At 45.6% G+C, this 19,329-nt stretch overlaps 1 protein-coding gene and 1 pseudogene across 1 annotated transcript; both read right to left on the reverse strand.

The window, feature by feature from the left end:
- LOC128300626 (uncharacterized) overlaps nucleotides 1–18,098 on the reverse strand; it is a 43,952-nt pseudogene extending 25,854 nt beyond the window's left edge.
- LOC128298030 (gonadal protein gdl-like) lies at nucleotides 17,475–18,897 on the reverse strand. Its single transcript, XM_053033760.1, has 3 exons — nucleotides 18,755–18,897; nucleotides 18,529–18,689; nucleotides 17,475–18,467 (listed from the first exon to the last, which is right to left on the reverse strand). The coding sequence occupies exons 1-3, from the start codon at nucleotides 18,895–18,897 to the stop codon at nucleotides 18,190–18,192; spliced, it is 582 nt and encodes a 193-aa protein (XP_052889720.1). The 3' UTR covers nucleotides 17,475–18,189.
- Nucleotides 18,898–19,329: the final 432 nt, after the last annotated feature.

A 19,329-nucleotide genomic window follows, 5' to 3' on the forward strand; every position in this document is an offset into this window, starting at 1 on the left:
TGGCGCGTTTTCTGGCTCGATCGACACGGAAAAAGCATCCTCCTACGTTGGATGCTCTCCTGGTATCAGGAGCTTGAAAAACTGGTCATTTTTGGCGCGTTTTCTGGCTCGATCGACACGGAAAAAGCATCTCCTGCGTTGGATGCTCTCCTGGTATCAGGAGCTTGAAAAACTAGTCATTTTTTCGCGGTTTCTGGCTCGATCGACACGGAAAAAGCATCCTCCTGCGTTGGATGCTCTCCTGGTATCAGGAGCTTGAAAAACTGGTCATTTTTGGCGCGTTTTCTGGCTCGATCGACACGGAAAAAGCATCCTCCTGCGTTGGATGCTCTCCTGGTATCAGGAGCTTGAAAAACTGGTCATTTTTTGGCGCGTTTTCTGGCTCGATCGACACGGAAAAAGCATCCTCCTGCGTCAGATGCTTCTCCTGGTGTCAGGAGCTTGAAAAACTGGTCATTTTTGGCGCGTTTTCTGGCTCGATCGACACGGAAAAAGCATCCTCCTGCGTTGGATGCTCTCCTCGTATCAGGAGCTTGAAAAACTGGTCATTTTTGGCGCGTTTTCTGGCTCGATCGACACGGAAAAAGCATCCTCCTGCGTTGGATGCTCTCCTGGTATCAGGAGCTTGAAAAACTGGTCATTTTTGGCGCGTTTTTCTGGCTCGATCGACACGGAAAAAGCATCCTCCTGCGTTGGATGCTCTCCTGGTATCAGGAGCTTGAAAAACTGGTCATTTTTGGCGCGTTTTCTGGCTCGATCGACACGGAAAAAGCATCCTCCTGCGTTGGATGCTCTCCTGGTATCAGGAGCTTGAAAAACTGGTCGTTTTTGGCGCGTTTTCTGGCTCGATCGACACGGAAAAAGCATCCTCCTGCGTTGGATGCTCTCCTGGTATCAGGAGCTTGAAAAACTGGTCATTTTTGGCGCGTTTTCTGGCTCGATCGACACGGAAAAAGCATCCTCCTGCATTGGATGCTCTCCTGGTATCAGGAGCTTGAAAAACTGGTCATTTTTTCGCGTTTTCTGGCTCGATCGACACGGAAAAAGCATCCTCCTGCAATTGGATGCTCTCCTGGTGTCAGGAGCTTCAAAAACTGGTCATTTTTGGCGCGTTTTTCTGGCTCGATCGACACGAAAAAGCATCCTCCTGCGTTGGATGCTCTCCTGGTATCAGGAGCTTGAAAAACTGGCCATTTTTGGCGCGTTTTCTGGCTTGATCGACACGGAAAAAAGCATCCTCCTGCGTCAGATGCTCTCCTGGTGTCAGGAGCTTCAAAAACTGATCAATTTTTGGCGCGTTTTCTGGCACGATTGACACGGAAAAAGCATCCTCCTGCGTTGGATGCTCTCCTGGTATCAGGAGCTTGAAAACTGGTCAGTTTTGGCGCGTTTTCTGGCTCGATCGACATGGAAAAAGCATCCTCCTGCGTTGAATGCTCTCCTGGTATCAGGAGCTTGAAAAACTGGTCATTTTTGGCGCGTTTTCTGGCTCGATCGACACGGAAAAAGCATCCTCTTGCGTTGGATGCTCACCCTGGTATCAGGAGCTTGAAAAACTGGTCATTTTTGGCGCGTTTTCTGGCTCGATCGACACGGAAAAAGCATCCTCCTGCGTTGGATGCTCTCCTGGTATCAGGAGCTTGAAAAACTGGTCATTTTTGGCGCGTTCTTCTGGCTCGATCGACACGGAAAAAGCATCCTCCTGCGTTGGATGCTCTCCTGGTATCAGAAGCTTGAAAAACTGGTCATTTTTGGCGCGTTTTCTGGCTCGATCGACACGGAAAAAGCATCCTCCTGCGTTGGATGCTCTCCTGGTATCAGGAGCTTGAAAAACTGGTCATTTTTGGCGCGTTTTCTGGCTCGATCGTCACGGAAAAAGCATCCTCCTGCGTTGGATGCTCTCCTGGTATCAGGAGCTTGAAAACTGGTCATTTTTGGCGCATTTGCTGGCTCGATCGACACGGAAAAAGCATCCTCCTGCGTTGGATGCTCTCCTGGTATCAGGAGCTTGAAAAACTGGTCATTTTTGGCGCGTTTTCTGGCTCGATCGACACGGAAAAAGCATCCTCCTGCGTTGGATGCTCTCCTGGTATCAGGAGCTTGAAAAACTGGTCATTTTTGGCGCGTTTTCTGGCTCGATCGACACGGAAAAAGCATCCTCCTTGCGTTGGATGCTCTCCTGGTATCAGGAGCTTGAAAAAACTGGTCATTTTTGGCGCGTTTTCTGCCTCGATCGACACGGAAAAAGCATCCTCCTGCGTTGGATGCTCTCCTGGTGTCAGGAGCTTGAAAAACTGGTCATTTTTGGCGCGTTTTCTGGCTCGATCGACACGGAAAAAGCATCCTCCTGCGTCAGATACTCTCCTGGTATCAGGAGCTTGAAAATCTGGTCATTTTTGGCGCGTTTTCTGGCTCGATCGACACGGAAAAAGCATCCTCCTGCGTTGGATGCTCTCCTGGTATCAGGAGCTTGAAAAACTGGTCATTTTTGGCGCGTTTTCTGGCTCGATCGACATGGAAAAAGCATCCTCCTGCGTTGGATGCTCTCCTGGTATCAGGAGCTTGAAAAACTGGTCATTTTTGGCGCGTTTTCTGGCTCGATCGACACGGAAAAAGCATCCTCCTGCGTTGGATGCTCTCCTGGTGTCAGGAGCTTGAAAAACTGGTCATGTTTGGCGCGTTTTCTGGCTCGATCGACACGGAAAAAGCATCCTCCTGCGTCAGATACTCTCCTGGTATCAGGAGCTTCAAAAACTGATCAATTTTTTGGCGCGTTTTCTGGCTCGATCGACACGGAAAAAGCATCCTCCTGCGTTGGATGCTCTCCTGGTATCAGGAGCTTGAAAAACTGGTCATTTTTGGCGCGTTTTCTGGCTCGATCGACACGGAAAAAGCATCCTCCTACGTTGGATGCTCTCCTGGTATCAGGAGCTTGAAAAACTGGTCATTTTTGGCGCGTTTTCTGGCTCGATCGACACGGAAAAAGCATCCTCCTACGTTGGATGCTCTCCTGGTATCAGGAGCTTGAAAAACTGGTCATTTTTGGCGCGTTTTCTGGCTCGATCGACACGGAAAAAGCATCCTCCTGCGTTGGATGCTCTCCTGGTATCAGGAGCTTAAAAAACTGGTCATTTTTGGCGCGTTTTCTGGCTCGATCGACACGGAAAAAGCATCCTCTTGCGTTGGGTGCTCTCTTTTTATCAGGAGCTTGAAAAACTGGTCATTTTTGGCGCGTTTTCTGGCTCGATCGACACGGAAAAAGCATCCTCCTGCGTTGGATGCTCTCCTGGTGTCAGGAGCTTGAAAAACTGGTCATTTTTGGCGCGTTTTCTGGCTCGATCGACACGGAAAAAGCATCCTCCTGCGTTGGATGCTCTCCTGGTATCAGGAACTTGAAAAACTTGGTCAATTTTGGCGCGTTTGCTGGCTCGATCGACACGGAAAAAGCATCCTCCTGCATTGGATGCTCTCCTGGTATCAGGAGCTTGAAAAACTGGCCATTTTTGGCGCGTTTTCTGGCTTGATCGACACGGAAAAAGCATCCTCCTGCGTCAGATGCTCTCCTGGTATCAGGAGCTTTAAAAACTGGTCATTTTTGGCGCGTTTTCTGGCTCGATCGACACGGAAAAAGCATCCTCCTGCGTTGGATGCTCTCCTGGTATCAGGAGCTTGAAAAACTGGTCATTTTTGGCGCGTTTTCTGGCTCGATCGACACGGAAAAAGCATCCTCCTGCGTTGGATGCTCTCCTGGTATCAGGAGCTTTAAAAACTGGTCATTTTTGGCGCGTTTTCTGGCTCGATCGACACGGAAAAAGCATCCTCCTACGTTGGATGCTCTCCTGGTATCAGGAGCTTGAAAAACTGGTCATTTTTGGCGCGTTTTCTGGCTCGATCGACACGGAAAAAGCATCCTCCTGCGTTGGATGCTCTCCTGGTGTCAGGAGCTTGAAAAACTGGTCATTTTTGGCGCGTTTTCTGGCTCGATCGACACGGAAAAAGCATCCTCCTGCGTTGGATGCTCTCCTGGTATCAGGAACTTGAAAAACTTGGTCAATTTTGGCGCGTTTGCTGGCTCGATCGACACGGAAAAAGCATCCTCCTGCATTGGATGCTCTCCTGGTATCAGGAGCTTGAAAAACTGGCCATTTTTGGCGCGTTTTCTGGCTTGATCGACACGGAAAAAGCATCCACCTACGTTGGATGCTCTCCTGGTATCAGGAGCTTAAAAAACTGGTCATTTTTTCGCGTTTTCTGGCTCGATCGACACGGAAAAAGCATCCTCCTGCGTTGGATGCTCTCCTGGTATCAGGAGCTTGAAAAACTGGTCATTTTTGGCGCGTTTTCTGGCTCGATCGACACGGAAAAAGCATCCTCCTGCGTTGGATGCTCTCCTGGTATCAGGAGCTTGAAAAACTGGTCATTTTTGGCGCGTTTTCTGGCTCGATCGACACGGGAAAAAGCATCCTCCTGCGTTGGATGCTCTCCTGGTATAAGGCGCTTGAAAAACTGGTCATTTTTGGCGCGTTTTCTGGCTCGATCGACACGGAAAAAGCATCCTCCTGCGTTGGATACTCTCCTGGTATCAGGAGCTTGAAAAACTGGTCATTTTTGGCGCGTTTTCTGGCTCGATCGACACGGAAAAAGCATCCTCCTGCGTTGGATGCTCTCCTGGTATAAGGCGCTTGAAAAACTGGTCATTTTTGGCGCGTTTTCTGGCTCAATCGACACGGAAAAAGCATCCTCCTGCGTTGGATGCTCTCCTGGTATCAGGAGCTTGAAAAACTGGTCATTTTCATCATGTCAATCGTGTCAATCGTGCCAGAAAACGCACCAAAAATGACCAGTTTTTCAAGCTCCTGATACCAGGAGAGCATCCAACGTAGGAGGATGCTTTTTCCGTGTCGATCGAGCCAGAAAACGCGCCAAAACTGACCAGTTTTTCAAGCTCCTGATACCAGGAGAGCATCCAACGCAGGAGGATGCTTTTTCCGTGTCGATCGAGCCAGCAAAATCGCGTTTGATAAAAATGACCAGTTTTTCAAGCTCGTGATACCAGGAGAGCATCCAACGCAGGAGGATGCTTTTTCCGTGTCGATCGAGCCAGAAAACGCGCCAAAAATGACCAGTTTTTCAAGCTCCTGATACCAGGAGAGCATCCAACGTAAGAGGATGCTTTTTCCGGGTCGATTGAGCCAGTAAAATCACGTTTGTTAAAAATGACCAGTTTTTCAAGCTCCTGATACCAGGAGAGCATCCAACGCAGGAGGATGCTTTTTCCGTGTCGATCGAGCCAGAAAACGCGCCAAAAATGACCAGTTTTTCAAGCTCCTGATACCAGAAGAGCATCCAACGCAGGAGGATGCTTTTTCCGTGTCGATCGAGCCAGAAAACTCGCCAAAAATGACCAGTTTTTCAAGCTCCTGATACCAGGAGAGCATCCAACGTAGGAGGATGCTTTTTCCGTGTCGATCGAGCCAGAAAACGCGCCAAAAATGACCAGTTTTTCAAGCTCCTGATACCAGGAGAGCATCCAACGCAGGAGGATGCTTTTTCCGTGTCGATCGAGCCAGAAAACGCGCCAAAAATGACCAGTTTTTCAAGCTCCTGACACCAGGAGAGCATCCAACGCAGGAGGATGCTTTTTCCGTGTCGATCGAGCCAGAAAACTCGCCAAAAATGACCAGTTTTTCAAGCTCCTGATACCAGGAGAGCATCCAACGCAGGAGGATGCTTTTTCCGTGTCGATCGAGCCAGAAAACGCGCCAAAAATGACCAGTTTTTCAAGCTCCTGATACCAGGAGAGCATCCAACGCAGGAGGATGCTTTTTCCGTGTCGATCGAGCCAGAAAACGCGCCAAAAATGACCAGTTTTTCAAGCTCCTGATACCAGGAGAGCATCCAACGCAGGAGGATGCTTTTCCGTGTCGATCGAGCCAGAAAACGCGAAAAAATGACCAGTGTTTCAAGCTCCTGATACCAGGAGAGCATCCAACGCAGGAGGATGCTTTTTCCGTGTCGATCGAGCCAGAAAACGCGCCAAAAATGGCCAGTTTTTCAAGCTCCTGATACCAGGAGAGCATCCAACGCAGGAGGATGCTTTTTCCGTGTCGATCGAGCCAGAAAAATCGCGTTTGATAAAAATGACCAGTTTTCCAAGCTCCTGATACCAGTAGAGCATCCAACGTAGGAGGATGCTTTTTCCGTGTCGATCGAGCCAGAAAACGCGCCAAAAATGACCAGTTTTTCAAGCTCCTGATACCAGGAGAGCATCCAACGCAGGAGGATGCTTTTTCCGTGTCGATCGAGCCAGAAAACGCGAAAAAATGACCAGTTTTTCAAGCTCCTGATACCAGGAGAGCATCCAACGCAGGAGGATGCTTTTTCCGTGTCGATCGAGCCAGAAAACGCGCCAAAAATGACCAGTTTTTCAAGCTCCTGATACCAGGAGAGCATCCAACGCAGGAGGATGCTTTTTCCGTGTCGATCGAGCCAGAAAACGCGCCAAAAATGACCAGTTTTTCAAGCTCCTGATACCAGGAGAGCATCCAACGCAGGAGGATGCTTTTTCCGTGTCGATCGAGCCAGAAAACGCGCCAAAAATGACCAGTTTTTCAAGCTCCTGATACCAGGAGAGCATCCAACGCAAGAGGATGCTTTTTCCGTGTCGATCGAGCCAGAAAACGCGCCAAAAATGACCAGTTTTTCAAGCTCCTGATACCAGGAGAACATCCAACGCAGGAGGATGCTTTTTCCGTGTCGATCGAGCCAGAAAACGCGAAAAAATGACCAGTTTTTCAAGCTCCTGACACCAGGAGAGAATCCAACGCAGGAGGATGCTGTTTCCGTGTCGATCGAGCCAGAAAACGCGCCAAAAATGACCAGTTTTTCAAGCTCCTGATACCAGGAGAGCATCCAACGCAGGAGGATGCTTTTTCCGTGTCGATCGAGCCAGAAAACGCGCCAAAAATGACCAGTTTTTCAAGCTCCTGATACCAGGAGAGCATCCAACGCAGGAGGATGCTTTTTCCGTGTCGATCGAGCCAGAAAACGCGCCAAAAATGACCAGTTTTTCAAGCTCCTGATACGAGGAGAGCATCCAACGCAGGAGGATGTTTTTTCCGTGTCGATCGAGCCAGAAAACGCGCCAAAAATGACCAGTTTTTCAAGCTCCTGATACCAGGAGAGCATCCAACGCAGGAGGATGCTTTTTCCGTGTCGATCGAGCCAGAAAACGCGCCAAAAATGACCAGTTTTTCAAGCTCCTGATACCAGGAGAGCATCCAACGCAGGAGGATGCTTTTCCGTGTCGATCGAGCCAGAAAACCCGAAAAAATGACCAGTGTTTCAAGCTCCTGATACCAGGAGAGCATCCAACGCAGGAGGATGCTTTTTCCGTGTCGATCGAGCCAGAAAACGCGCCAAAAATGGCCAGTTTTTCAAGCTCCTCATACCAGGAGAGCATCCAACGCAGGAGGATGCTTTTTCCGTGTCGATCGAGCCAGAAAACGCGAAAAAATGACCAGTTTTTCAAGCTCCTGATACCAGGAGAGCATCCAACGCAGGAGGATGCTTTTTCCGTGTCGATCGAGCCAGAAAACGCGCCAAAAATGACCAGTTTTTCAAGCTCCTGATACCAGGAGAGCATTCAACGCAGGAGGATGCTTTTTCCGTGTCGATCGAGCCAGAAAACGCGCCAAAAATGACCAGTTTTTCAAGCTCCTGATACCAGGAGAGCATCCAACGCAGGAGGATGCTTTTTCCGTGTCGATCGAGCCAGAAAACGCGCCAAAAATGACCAGTTTTTCAAGCTGCTGATACCAGGAGAGCATTTAACGCAGGAGGATGCTTTTTCCGTGTCGATCGAGCCAGAAAACGCGCCAAAAATGACCAGTTTTTCAAGCTCCTGATACCAGGAGAGCATCCAACGCAGGAGGATGCTTTTTCCGTGTCGATCGAGCCAGAAAACGCGCCAAAAATGACCAGTTTTTCAAGCTCCTGATACCAGGAGAGCATCCAACGCAAGAGGATGCTTTTCCCGTGTCGATCGAGCCAGAAAACGCGCCAAAAATGACCAGTTTTTCAAGCTCCTGATACCAGGAGAACATCCAACGCAGAAGGATGCTTTTTCCGTGTCGATCGAGCCAGAAAACGCGAAAAAATGACCAGTTTTTCAAGCTCCTGACACCAGGAGAGCATCCAACGCAGGAGGATGCTGTTTCCGTGTCGATCGAGCCAGAAAACGCGCCAAAAATGACCAGTTTTTCAAGCTCCTGATACCAGGAGAGCATCCAACGCAGGAGGATGCTTTTTCCGTGTCGATCGAGCCAGAAAACGCGCCAAAAATGACCAGTTTTTCAAGCTCCTGATACCAGGAGAGCATCCAACGCAGGAGGATGCTTTTTCCGTGTCGATCGAGCCAGAAAACGCGCCAAAAATGACCAGTTTTTCAAGCTCCTGATACGAGGAGAGCATCCAACGCAGGAGGATGTTTTTTCCGTGTCGATCAAGCCAGAAAACGCGCCAAAAATGACCAGTTTTTCAAGCTCCTGATACCAGGAGAGCATCCAACGCAGGAGGATGCTTTTTCCGTGTCGATCGAGCCAGAAAACTCGCCAAAAATGACCAGTTTTTCAAGCTCCTGATACGAGGAGAGCATCCAACGCAGAAGGATGCTTTTTCCGTGTCGATCGAGCCAGAAAACGCGCCAAAAATGACCAGTTTTTCAAGCTCCTGATACCAGGAGAGCATCCAACGCAGGAGGATGCTTTTTCCGTGTCGATCGAGCCAGAAAACGCGCCAAATATGACCAGTTTTCAAGCTGCTGAACGCGCCAAAAATGACCAGTGTTTCGAGCTCCTGATACCAGGAGAGCATCCAACGCAGGAGGATGCTTTTTCCGTGTCGATCGAGCCAGAAAACGCGCCAAAAATGACCAGTTTTTCAAGCTCCTCATACCAGGAGAGCATCCAACGCAGGAGGATGCTTTTTCCGTGTCGATCGAGCCAGAAAACGCGCCAAAAATAACCAGTTTTTCAAGCTCCTGATACCAGGAGAGCATCCAACGCAGGAGGATGCTTTTTCCGTGTCGATCGAGCCAGAAAACGCGCCAAAAATGACCAGTTTTTCAAGCTCCTGACACCAGGAGAGCATCCAACGCAGGAGGATGCTTTTTCCGTGTCGATCGAGCCAGAAAACGCGCCAAAAATGACCAGTTTTTCAAGCTCCTGATACCAGGAGAGCATCCAACGCAGAAGGATGCTTTTTCCGTGTCGATCGAGCCAGAAAAATCACGTTTGATAAAAATAACCAGTTTTTCAAGCTCCTGACACCAGGAGAGCATCCAACGTAGGAGGATGCTTTTTCCGTGTCGATCGAGCCAGAAAACGCGCCAAAAATGACCAGTTTTCAAGCTCCTGATACCAGGAGAGCATCCAACGCAGGAGGATGCTGTTTCCGTGTCGATCGAGCCAGAAAACGCGCCAAAAATGACCAGTTTTTCAAGCTCCTGATACCAGGAGAGCATCCAACGCAGGAGGATGCTTTTTCCGTGTCGATCAAGCCAGAAAACGCGCCAAAAATGACCAGTTTTTCAAGCTCCTGATACCAGGAGAGCATCCAACGCAGGGGGATGCTTTTTCCGTGTCGATCGAGCCAGAAAACGCGCCAAAAATGACCAGTTTTTCAAGCTCCTGATACCAGGAGAGCATCCAACGCAGGAGGATGCTTTTTCCGTGTCGATCGAGCCAGAAAACGCGCCAAAAATGACCAGTTTTTCAAGCTCCTGATACGAGGAGAGCATCCAACGCAGGAGGATGTTTTTTCCGTGTCGATCGAGCCAGAAAACGCGCCAAAAATGACCAGTTTTTCAAGCTCCTGATACCAGGAGAGCATCCAACGCAGGAGGATGCTTTTTCCGTGTCGATCGAGCCAGAAAACGCGCCAAAAATGACCAGTTTTTCAAGCTCCTGATACCAGGAGAGCATCCAACGCAGGAGGATGCTTTTTCCGTGTCGATCGAGCCAGAAAACGCGCCAAAAATGACCAGTTTTCAAGCTCCTGATACCAGGAGAGCATCCAACGCAGGAGGATGCTTTTTCCGTGTCGATCGAGCCAGAAAACGCGCCAAAAATGACCAGTTTTTCAAGCTCCTCATACCAGGAGAGCATCCAACGCAGGAGGATGCTTTTTCCGTGTCGATCGAGCCAGAAAACGCGCCAAAAATGACCAGTTTTCCAAGCTCCTGATACCAGGAGAGCATCCAACGCAGGAGGATGCTTTTTCCGTGTCGATCGAGCCAGAAAACGCGCCAAAAATGACCGGTTTTTCAAGCTCCTGATACCAGGAGAGCATCCAACGCAGGAGGATGCTTTTTCCGTGTCGATCGAGCCAGAAAACGCGCCAAAAATGACCAGTTTTTCAAGCTCCTGATACGAGGAGAGCATCCAACGCAGGAGGATGCTTTTTCCGTGTCGATCGAGCCAGAAAACGCGCCAAAAATGACCAGTTTTTCAAGCTCCTCATACCAGGAGAGCATCCAACGCAGGAGGATGCTTTTTCCGTGTCGATCGAGCCAGAAAACGCGCCAAAAATGACCAGTTTTTCAAGCTCCTGATACCAGGAAAGCATCCAACGCAGGAGGATGCTTTTTCCGTGTCGATCGAGCCAGAAAACGCGCCAAAAATGACCAGTTTGTCAAGCTCCTGATACCAGGAGAGCATCCAACGCAGGAGGATGCTTTTTCTGTGTCGATCGAGACAGAGAACTCGCCAAAAATGACCAGTTTTCCAAGCTCCTGATACCAGGAGAGCATCCAACGCAGGAGGATGCTTTTTCCGTGTCGATCGAGCCAGAAAACGCGCCAAAAATGACCAGTTTTTCAAGCTCCTGATACCAGGAGAGCATCCAACGCAGGAGGATGCTTTTTCCGTGTCGATCGAGCCAGAAAACGCGCCAAAAATGACCAGTGTTTCGAGCTCCTGATACCAGGAGAGCATCCAACGCAGGAGGATGCTTTTTCCGTGTCGATCGAGCCAGAAAACGCGCCAAAAATGACCAGTTTTTCAAGCTCCTCATACCAGGAGAGCATCCAACGCAGGAGGATGCTTTTTCCGTGTCGATCGAGCCAGAAAACGCGCCAAAAATAACCAGTTTTTCAAGCTCCTGATACCAGGAGAGCATCCAACGCAGGAGGATGCTTTTTCCGTGTCGATCGAGCCAGAAAAATCACGTTTGATAAAAATAACCAGTTTTTCAAGCTCCTGACACCAGGAGAGCATCCAACGTAGGAGGATGCTTTTTCCGTGTCGATCGAGCCAGAAAACGCGCCAAAAATGACCAGTTTTCAAGCTCCTGATACCAGGAGAGCATCCAACGCAGGAGGATGCTGTTTCCGTGTCGATCGAGCCAGAAAACGCGCCAAAAATGACCAGTTTTTCAAGCTCCTGATACCAGGAGAGCATCCAACGCAGGAGGATGCTTTTTCCGTGTCGATCAAGCCAGAAAACGCGCCAAAAATGACCAGTTTTTCAAGCTCCTGATACCAGGAGAGCATCCAACGCAGGAGGATGCTTTTTCCGTGTCGATCGAGCCAGAAAACGCGCCAAAAATGACCAGTTTTTCAAGCTCCTGATACCAGGAGAGCATCCAACGCAGGAGGATGCTTTTTCCGTGTCGATCGAGCCAGAAAACGCGCCAAAAATGACCAGTTTTTCAAGCTCCTGATACGAGGAGAGCATCCAACGCAGGAGGATGTTTTTTCCGTGTCGATCGAGCCAGAAAACGCACCAAAAATGACCAGTTTTTCAAGCTCCTGATACCAGGAGAGCATCCAACGCAGGAGGATGCTTTTTCCGTGTCGATCGAGCCAGAAAACGCGCCAAAAATGACCAGTTTTTCAAGCTCCTGATACCAGGAGAGCATCCAACGCAGGAGGATGCTTTTTCCGTGTCGATCGAGCCAGAAAACGCGCCAAAAATGACCAGTTTTCAAGCTCCTGATACCAGGAGAGCATCCAACGCAGGAGGATGCTTTTTCCGTGTCGATCGAGCCAGAAAACGCGCCAAAAATGACCAGTTTTTCAAGCTCCTGATACCAGGAGAGCATCCAACGCAGGAGGATGCTTTTTCCGTGTCGATCGAGCCAGAAAACGCGCCAAAAATGACCAGTTTTCCAAGCTCCTGATACCAGGAGAGCATCCAACGCAGGAGGATGCTTTTTCCGTGTCGATCGAGCCAGAAAACGCGCCAAAAATGACCAGTTTTTCAAGCTCCTGATACCAGGAGAGCATCCAACGCAGGAGGATGCTTTTTCCGTGTCGATCGAGCCAGAAAACGCGCCAAAAATGACCAGTTTTTCAAGCTCCTCATACCAGGAGAGCATCCAACGCAGGAGGATGCTTTTTCCGTGTCGATCGAGCCAGAAAACGCGCCAAAAATGACCAGTTTTTCAAGCTCCTGATACCAGGAGAGCATCCAACGCAGGAGGATGCTTTTTCCGTGTCGATCGAGCCAGAAAACGCGCCAAAAATGACCAGTTTGTCAAGCTCCTGATACCAGGAGAGCATCCAACGCAGGAGGATGCTTTTTCTGTGTCGATCGAGACAGAGAACTCGCCAAAAATGACCAGTTTTTCAAGCTCCTGATACCAGGAGAGCATCTGACGCAGGAGGATGCTTTTTCCGTGTCGATCGAGGTGATAAGCATGCTGAAGTTGGTTTGAAAATTAACAAAGTGTTACCTTAACGTGTGTTCTTCGCTTCTGTTACTTTCTCGATTTTCGGGATAAAATTTCCGTCCGATCGAAGTGTTCGATCACGGTTAATAAATAATTAATAATGGTTTAAAAATTAACAAAATGTTACCTCCACGTGTGTTCTTCGTTCCGGTTACTTTTTCGATTTTCGGCATAAAACTTTCGTCCGATCGAAGTGATAAACATGCTGGATGTTCGTTATGCCTTCTTAAAGGGCATAACGAATTTTTTTAAAGTATCCAGACGTCACCACCGTCTGACGTTTAGAATGACATCAGTCAGCGAGAAAAGTCAGAAAAAAGAAGCAAGTGTAGATTTTTCGGGATAACACGTGGAGCACAAGACACATCAGTTGTAAATTACTCTAAATAAACTGTACTCGGATTAAAAAACACAAAACTGAGCTAAACAATGGAGTTGGTTTAAAAATTAACAAAATGTTACCTCCACGCGTGTTCTTCGCTCCGGTTAGTTTTTCGATTCCCGGAATAAAGTTTTCGTCTGAACGAAGTGATAAACATGCTGAAGTTGGTTTGAAAATTAATAAAATGTTATCTCCACGCGTGTTTCTTGCTCGTGTTATTTTTTCAATTTTCGGGATAAAATTTCCGTCCGATCGAAGTGTTCGATCACGGCTAATAAACATGCTGAAGTTGGTTTGAAAATTAATAAAATGTTACCTCCACGCGTATTCTTCGCTCGGCTTGCTCGGCTGGTACTAGGAGTCACCTTTTGAAAAACATGCTCTCTTGGTATCGGTAATCTGAAAACAGCTGGTTTGTATGGAATTTCGTACCAGTGGATGGAAAGTTTGAGCGAGATGAAGGATGCTTTCCGTTTCATCCATCTTTCTTACACTAGCAATCCAGCAGCGGATCAAACGGTAGGCGGAGTAGGCGGTCGCCTAGGGCCTCACGGTGTTGGGGGCCCGAAAAAATTGGTGCCGATTGTACAAATTTTGGAAATTTAACAGCAGAGTTAATTTATAGCACAAAATCTAATTAAAAAAAGGTAAAAGTTAAAGGTTAAAGGTAAAAAATTGATCGAAAATATCCTTGGATTTTATATATCCTTGGTTACATAAAACATTTGTTTCTATTTGACTAGCTATATCGGCCCGGTTACACGGGTACGCAGGAAAGGTATGCAGTGTACTCAAACTCCTTCTTCTTTATCGGCACGACATTCTAAGGATGTTGAAACCTACCATTTCTGGCTTTTTTTTTTACTTTGTTTACCCGTAGGATAGTCTCCGGAAATAACCTGCAGCGTGGAATAAATTTGCCCATCACTATTGCATTGCATACTATCAAACCCGTGAGAGCGATCGCTAGTGTAAGGAAGATGGATAAAACGGAAAGCATCCTTCATCTCGCTCAAACTTTCCGTCGGCTGGTACGAAATTCCATTCAAAACCAGCGGTTTTCAGATTCCCGATGCCAGGAAACCATCCAAGGAAGAGCAAGGTGCTACACCTTGTACAGCAATTTTGCTCAAAAACCGCCGAAAGGTATGCAATGTTTAAACACTAATCTTCCCGTTGATCGAGCAAAATTTTGCATCAATTTTGCTCGAAAACCGCCGAAAGGTATGCAATTTTTAAACACTAACTTTCCCGTTGATCGTGAAAAATTTCTTCGAAAACTGCCAGTTTTCGAATGTATAGTACCAGGAGAGCATCCACGGAAGAGGTAGCACCTGGTAATTTTGCCCGCCTGAAGGTATGCAATGTTTAAACACTAACTTTTCATACAAACCAGCTGTTTTCAGATTTCCGATACCAGGAGAGCATGTTTTACAAGAGGTAACACCTGGTACCAGCAGAGCAAGATGGCGCCCAATAATTCATGAAATGTTTCATGAAATATTTCATGAAATATTTCATGAAAATTTCATGAAAATTTCATGAAATATTTCATGAAATATTTCATGAAACATTTCATGAAATATTTCATGAAACATTTCATGAAATATTTCATGAATGAATTTTTCATGAATGAATTTTTCATGAATGAAATTTTCTTGAATGAAATTTTCATGAATGAAATTTTCTTGAATGAATTTTTCATGAATGAAATTTTCATGAATGAAATTTTTATGAATAAAATTTTCATTCATGAAAAATTCATGCTAATAATTTTCATTCATGAAAAATTCATGCTAATAATTTTCATTCATGAAAAATTCATTCATGAAAATTTCATTCATGAAAATTTCATTCATGAAAATTTCATTCATAAAAATTTCATTCATGAAAAATTCATTCATGAAAATTTCATTCATGAAAATTTCATTCATGAAAATTTCATTCATGAAAAATTCATTCATTAAAATTTCATTCATGAAAAATTCATTCATGAAAATTTCATTCATGTAAATTTCATTCATGAAAAATTCATTCAAGAAAATTTCATTCATGAAAATTTCATTCAAGAAAATTTCATTCATGAAAATTTCATTCATGAAAAATTCATTCATGAAAAATTCATTCATGAAAATTTCATTCATGAAAAATTCATTCATGAAATATTTCATGAAATTTTCATGAAATATTTCATGAAATATTTCATGAAATTTTCATGAAATTTTCATGAAATATTTCATGAAACATTTCATGAAACATTTCATGAATTATTGGGCGCCATCTTGCTCTGCTGGTACCAGGTGTTACCTCTTGTAAAACATGCTCTCCTGGTATCGGAAATCTGAAAACAGCTGGTTTGTATGAAAAGTTAGTGTTTAAACATTGCATACCTTCAGGCGGGCAAAATTACCAGGTGCTACCTCTTCCGTGGATGCTCTCCTGGTACTATACATTCGAAAACTGGCAGTTTTCGAAGAAATTTTTCACGATCAACGGGAAAGTTAGTGTTTAAAAATTGCATACCTTTCGGCGGTTTTCGAGCAAAATTGATGCAAAATTTTGCTCGATCAACGGGAAGATTAGTGTTTAAACATTGCATACCTTTCGGCGGTTTTTGAGCAAAATTGCTGTACAAGGTGTAGCACCTTGCTCTTCCTTGGATGGTTTCCTGGCATCGGGAATCTGAAAACCGCTGGTTTTGAATGGAATTTCGTACCAGCCGACGGAAAGTTTGAGCGAGATGAAGGATGCTTTCCGTTTTATCCATCTTCCTTACACTAGCGATTGCTCTCACGGGTTTGATAGTATGCAATGCAATAGTGATGGGCAAATTTATTCCACGCTGCAGGTTATTTCCGGAGACTATCCTACGGGTAAACAAAGTAAAAAAAAAAGCCAAAAATGGTAGGTTTCAACATCCTTAGAATGTCGTGCCGATAAAGAAGAAGGAGTTTGAGTACACTGCATACCCGTGTAACCGGGCCGATATAGCTAGTCAAATAGAAACAAATGTTTCATATAACCAAGGATATATAAAATCCAAGGATATTTTTGATCAATTTTTTACCTTCTTAATTAGATCTTGTGCTATAAATTAACTCTGCTGCTAAATTTGCAAAAATCGCACAATCGGCACAAATTGTTTGGGGCCCCCAACACGGCAAGGCCCTAGGCGACCGCCTACATCGCCTACCGTTTGATCCGCCGCTGTGTATGACTGAACATCCGTGTTAGTGGATTGCGTGTGATAAATACCCAGGATGCAGGATAGACTATATCGATTAAGTTCACCACCAACTAGTGCTTGAGTGTTTTGTTAAGTTAAGTTAAGATCAAAGAAGTATAACTGAGTGTTGCATGGCGAATCTCCCGGAAGCACAGCGAGCGAACCAAATCAATGGCAAAGTTCTCCTTGAATGCTGTAATTGTAAATTCCACCACGTGCAGCTTCTCGAAGTTGGCGCACGTATCTCCATTTAGAAGAGTACTGATACTATAGTAACTGGTGTTGGTGGTAATATAGTCGTTTCCAATATTGTATTCGAAGATGATGATGGCCCTGGCGGACCATTTGAGTAAGTTGATTAGTGGCGGCCCTGCGGCGGATCAAACGGTAGGCGGAGTAGGTCCCTTCTTACTGCTCTTTCAAGAGCTTCAATGTCCCCCTTCCCTCCTTCATCGTTTTTAAATTTAGAGGCCCCGACTATAATTCCGCTCTGGGCCTCGAAGGGGATTGATCCGCCACTATAGCAATTGCTCTCACGGGTTTGATAGTACGCAAAGCAAAAGGGATGGGCAAATTTATTCCACGCTGCAGGTGTCACCTCTTGAAACATGCTCTCCTGGTATCGGAAACCTGAAAACAGCTAGTTGGTATGGAATTTCGTAAAAATTCGGGATTCTCTTACATTCGGAACGCCTCAAATGTTTGCAAACAATCGGACGACCGTTCAAGATCAACATCGCTTAGCACTAGGCCAAGTGTAGCTCGTGCGGATGTGTAATTGCCGGTGTGGTTCGTCTCGCTGTTGTCTCTCCCATTCCTGCGTCTGACGCCTCTTTGCTTTGCGAGCAATGCTTGGCGGTGATTCAAGACTTCCCGTCGCTGTCGGGGCAATACCTTGCACGAGATGATGATAACGGCGGGCACGCGAATCGAGCGCGAAGACGAATTTCATTCAAATTATTTTTCCAGCTCCAATTTCATCCATTTCTCGTGGGCGAACTGGAGTGAAAGTTGGCTTTTCGAAAAGGGCAAAACGAGACCTTTACTTTGATGCAATTTTGAGACCGATGCTAAATTTGAGTCGTTTTTAAATTTTTCTTTAGTCTTATTAAAATCAAAGCGCATCGTGATTTGTGTAAAGATATAAATTTAAATTGAACTTTAATCCAAAATGTATGCTTTTAAAGTCTCAAAAATTACATTACATTTTAAAGTCTCAGAAATTACGAAGCTGTATGATGTATTGGTGACAACAGTTTCCTAATTATAGTTAACATGGTATTTAAAAATACTCTTTATCCTAAGCGTTCGGTCAATGACCTAGTCCTAGCAGTATGGGGAGCAAGACATTCGTAGAGAAATATTATGAGCAGCGCGTATTGTTGATAATCATCATCAGCTAAGTATCAGCTGGTCTTTAGGGATTTTAAACATGCTAAACATCTGAAGTTTAGCAACGACCGCTTCGAACGTAATGCTAATTGTTAAACAATTGCGCATTTATGTTTATTCTATTCTATATTATGGCACCTTTGCCAACACATGACGGAACTTAGTGTAAATTAGCCGGCTGTTTCATAAACACAACTACTCATACACAACCACTGGTGGAATGTGTACAAGCTTGCTACGTAATCGATGTGCATCATCACTTGCCCACTGCTTTGCATCGAGACACGCACACCAGTGAACATATGCTTCTAACGTCTGATACAACGTACCTTGCGCCCTTATTGGGTGGTTGTACTTGCTAAACATAACGTGTGTTACTTTTACCTGTTTGCAGCGCTGCTTTGGAGGAGTGATTCATTTCGGTATCGCTCAACAATTATTCAGGTTCTTCCGAATGCTATTTGTGGGATTCGAATTTCATCCTGCTAAGTCGAAGAATGAAGTCCAATAAATACATCTGGATTTTAATCTCCTTCGGATTGTCTGTTACGTAGAAGCCAGGCACCCCGGCTTTCTCAAGGGTGGATTGTTGATCTTTAACTTTCTGATCCAGGTGTAGCACTAGCTTCATATCGGTTTCTTTCATATTTTTTCCATGCTTAATTTTCATCAGTGCAATAATGTGCTCCAGTTCTTCGGGATCCTGTATTTTAGTCTCCCATTGTTTCACCTCCACTAAAATAAAGAGAAAAGGATAATTGTTTGGAACACCTTTGCTGGTTTCGTGTTAACCTACGCTGATGGTCATTCTCTACTTTTTCTCGCACTTGCATCAAATGGGCCTCGGTTACGTGCTGTATCTCCATTAATCCTTTAACGATTTCAAAGATTGTGTCGTTTAGCAAGGAGTTTGCTAGACCGACTAACAGGTCGTAAGATATTCTCATCTGATATTGCCTAGCAAAGGAATGTTTGGTCAGTCATTGCACGTTGAGGTTGTCCATTCAATAGAATTCACTTACTCTGGTAGATCACTGTGCATTTTCTTCAAATGCTCCAGCAAGAAATAAAGCTTTCTTTGGAGATATTCCTGATTGCTGAACGGATCGACCATGTTGCCGGTTGGTGTTTCTGAATTTGTTTCAACGATTGGTGAATCTTCCATCTTTTTGGTGTTTTCAGTGTTAATAAACAACAACAATTCAAACCAGCTGTATTGACATTTCAAAGCAACAGTGGGAAGTGAAGGGTCATGTTTTTAATACATCAACCCAATTAACAAAAAAAAAAAATTAAACTAGACCAACATTAATCAGCGACAAAGGGACAAATGATCATCGTTGAAACGTTGATGTACCTCACTATGACACGGCTTGATTTGTAATTCGTCGAATTAAGTAAATAGTTTTCTAATGGTCCATATTATTGGCCAGGCTACGGTAAAATATTTTTCTTTTCATCTGTTTTCCCGCATACGTTACAGTGGCTAATGTGCGTTTATATCGTATTTCATATCGCATGTCATATTCAGAGACTGACCTTGAGACACCTTTGAACAATTAAAATGCGCTCCTTGTTTAACCCTTCAGCTTTACCG

Source organism: Anopheles moucheti, chromosome 2, assembly GCF_943734755.1.
Source record: "Anopheles moucheti chromosome 2, idAnoMoucSN_F20_07, whole genome shotgun sequence".
Classification (NCBI taxonomy): Eukaryota; Metazoa; Arthropoda; class Insecta; order Diptera; family Culicidae; genus Anopheles; species Anopheles moucheti.

What these genes read in the sequence shown, in the direction of transcription:
- LOC128298030 (XM_053033760.1), bottom strand. Translation starts at nt 18,897, where the DNA reads ATGGAAGATTCACCAATCGTTGAAACAAATTCAGAAACACCAACCGGC. An exon ending in ATGCACAGTGATCTACCAGA is followed by an intron (nt 18,690 to 18,754) that starts GTAAGTGAATTC and finishes TTCCTTTGCTAG; the next exon opens with GCAATATCAGATGAGAATAT. An exon ending in AGTAGAGAATGACCATCAGC is followed by an intron (nt 18,468 to 18,528) that starts GTAGGTTAACAC and finishes TCTTTATTTTAG; the next exon opens with TGGAGGTGAAACAATGGGAG.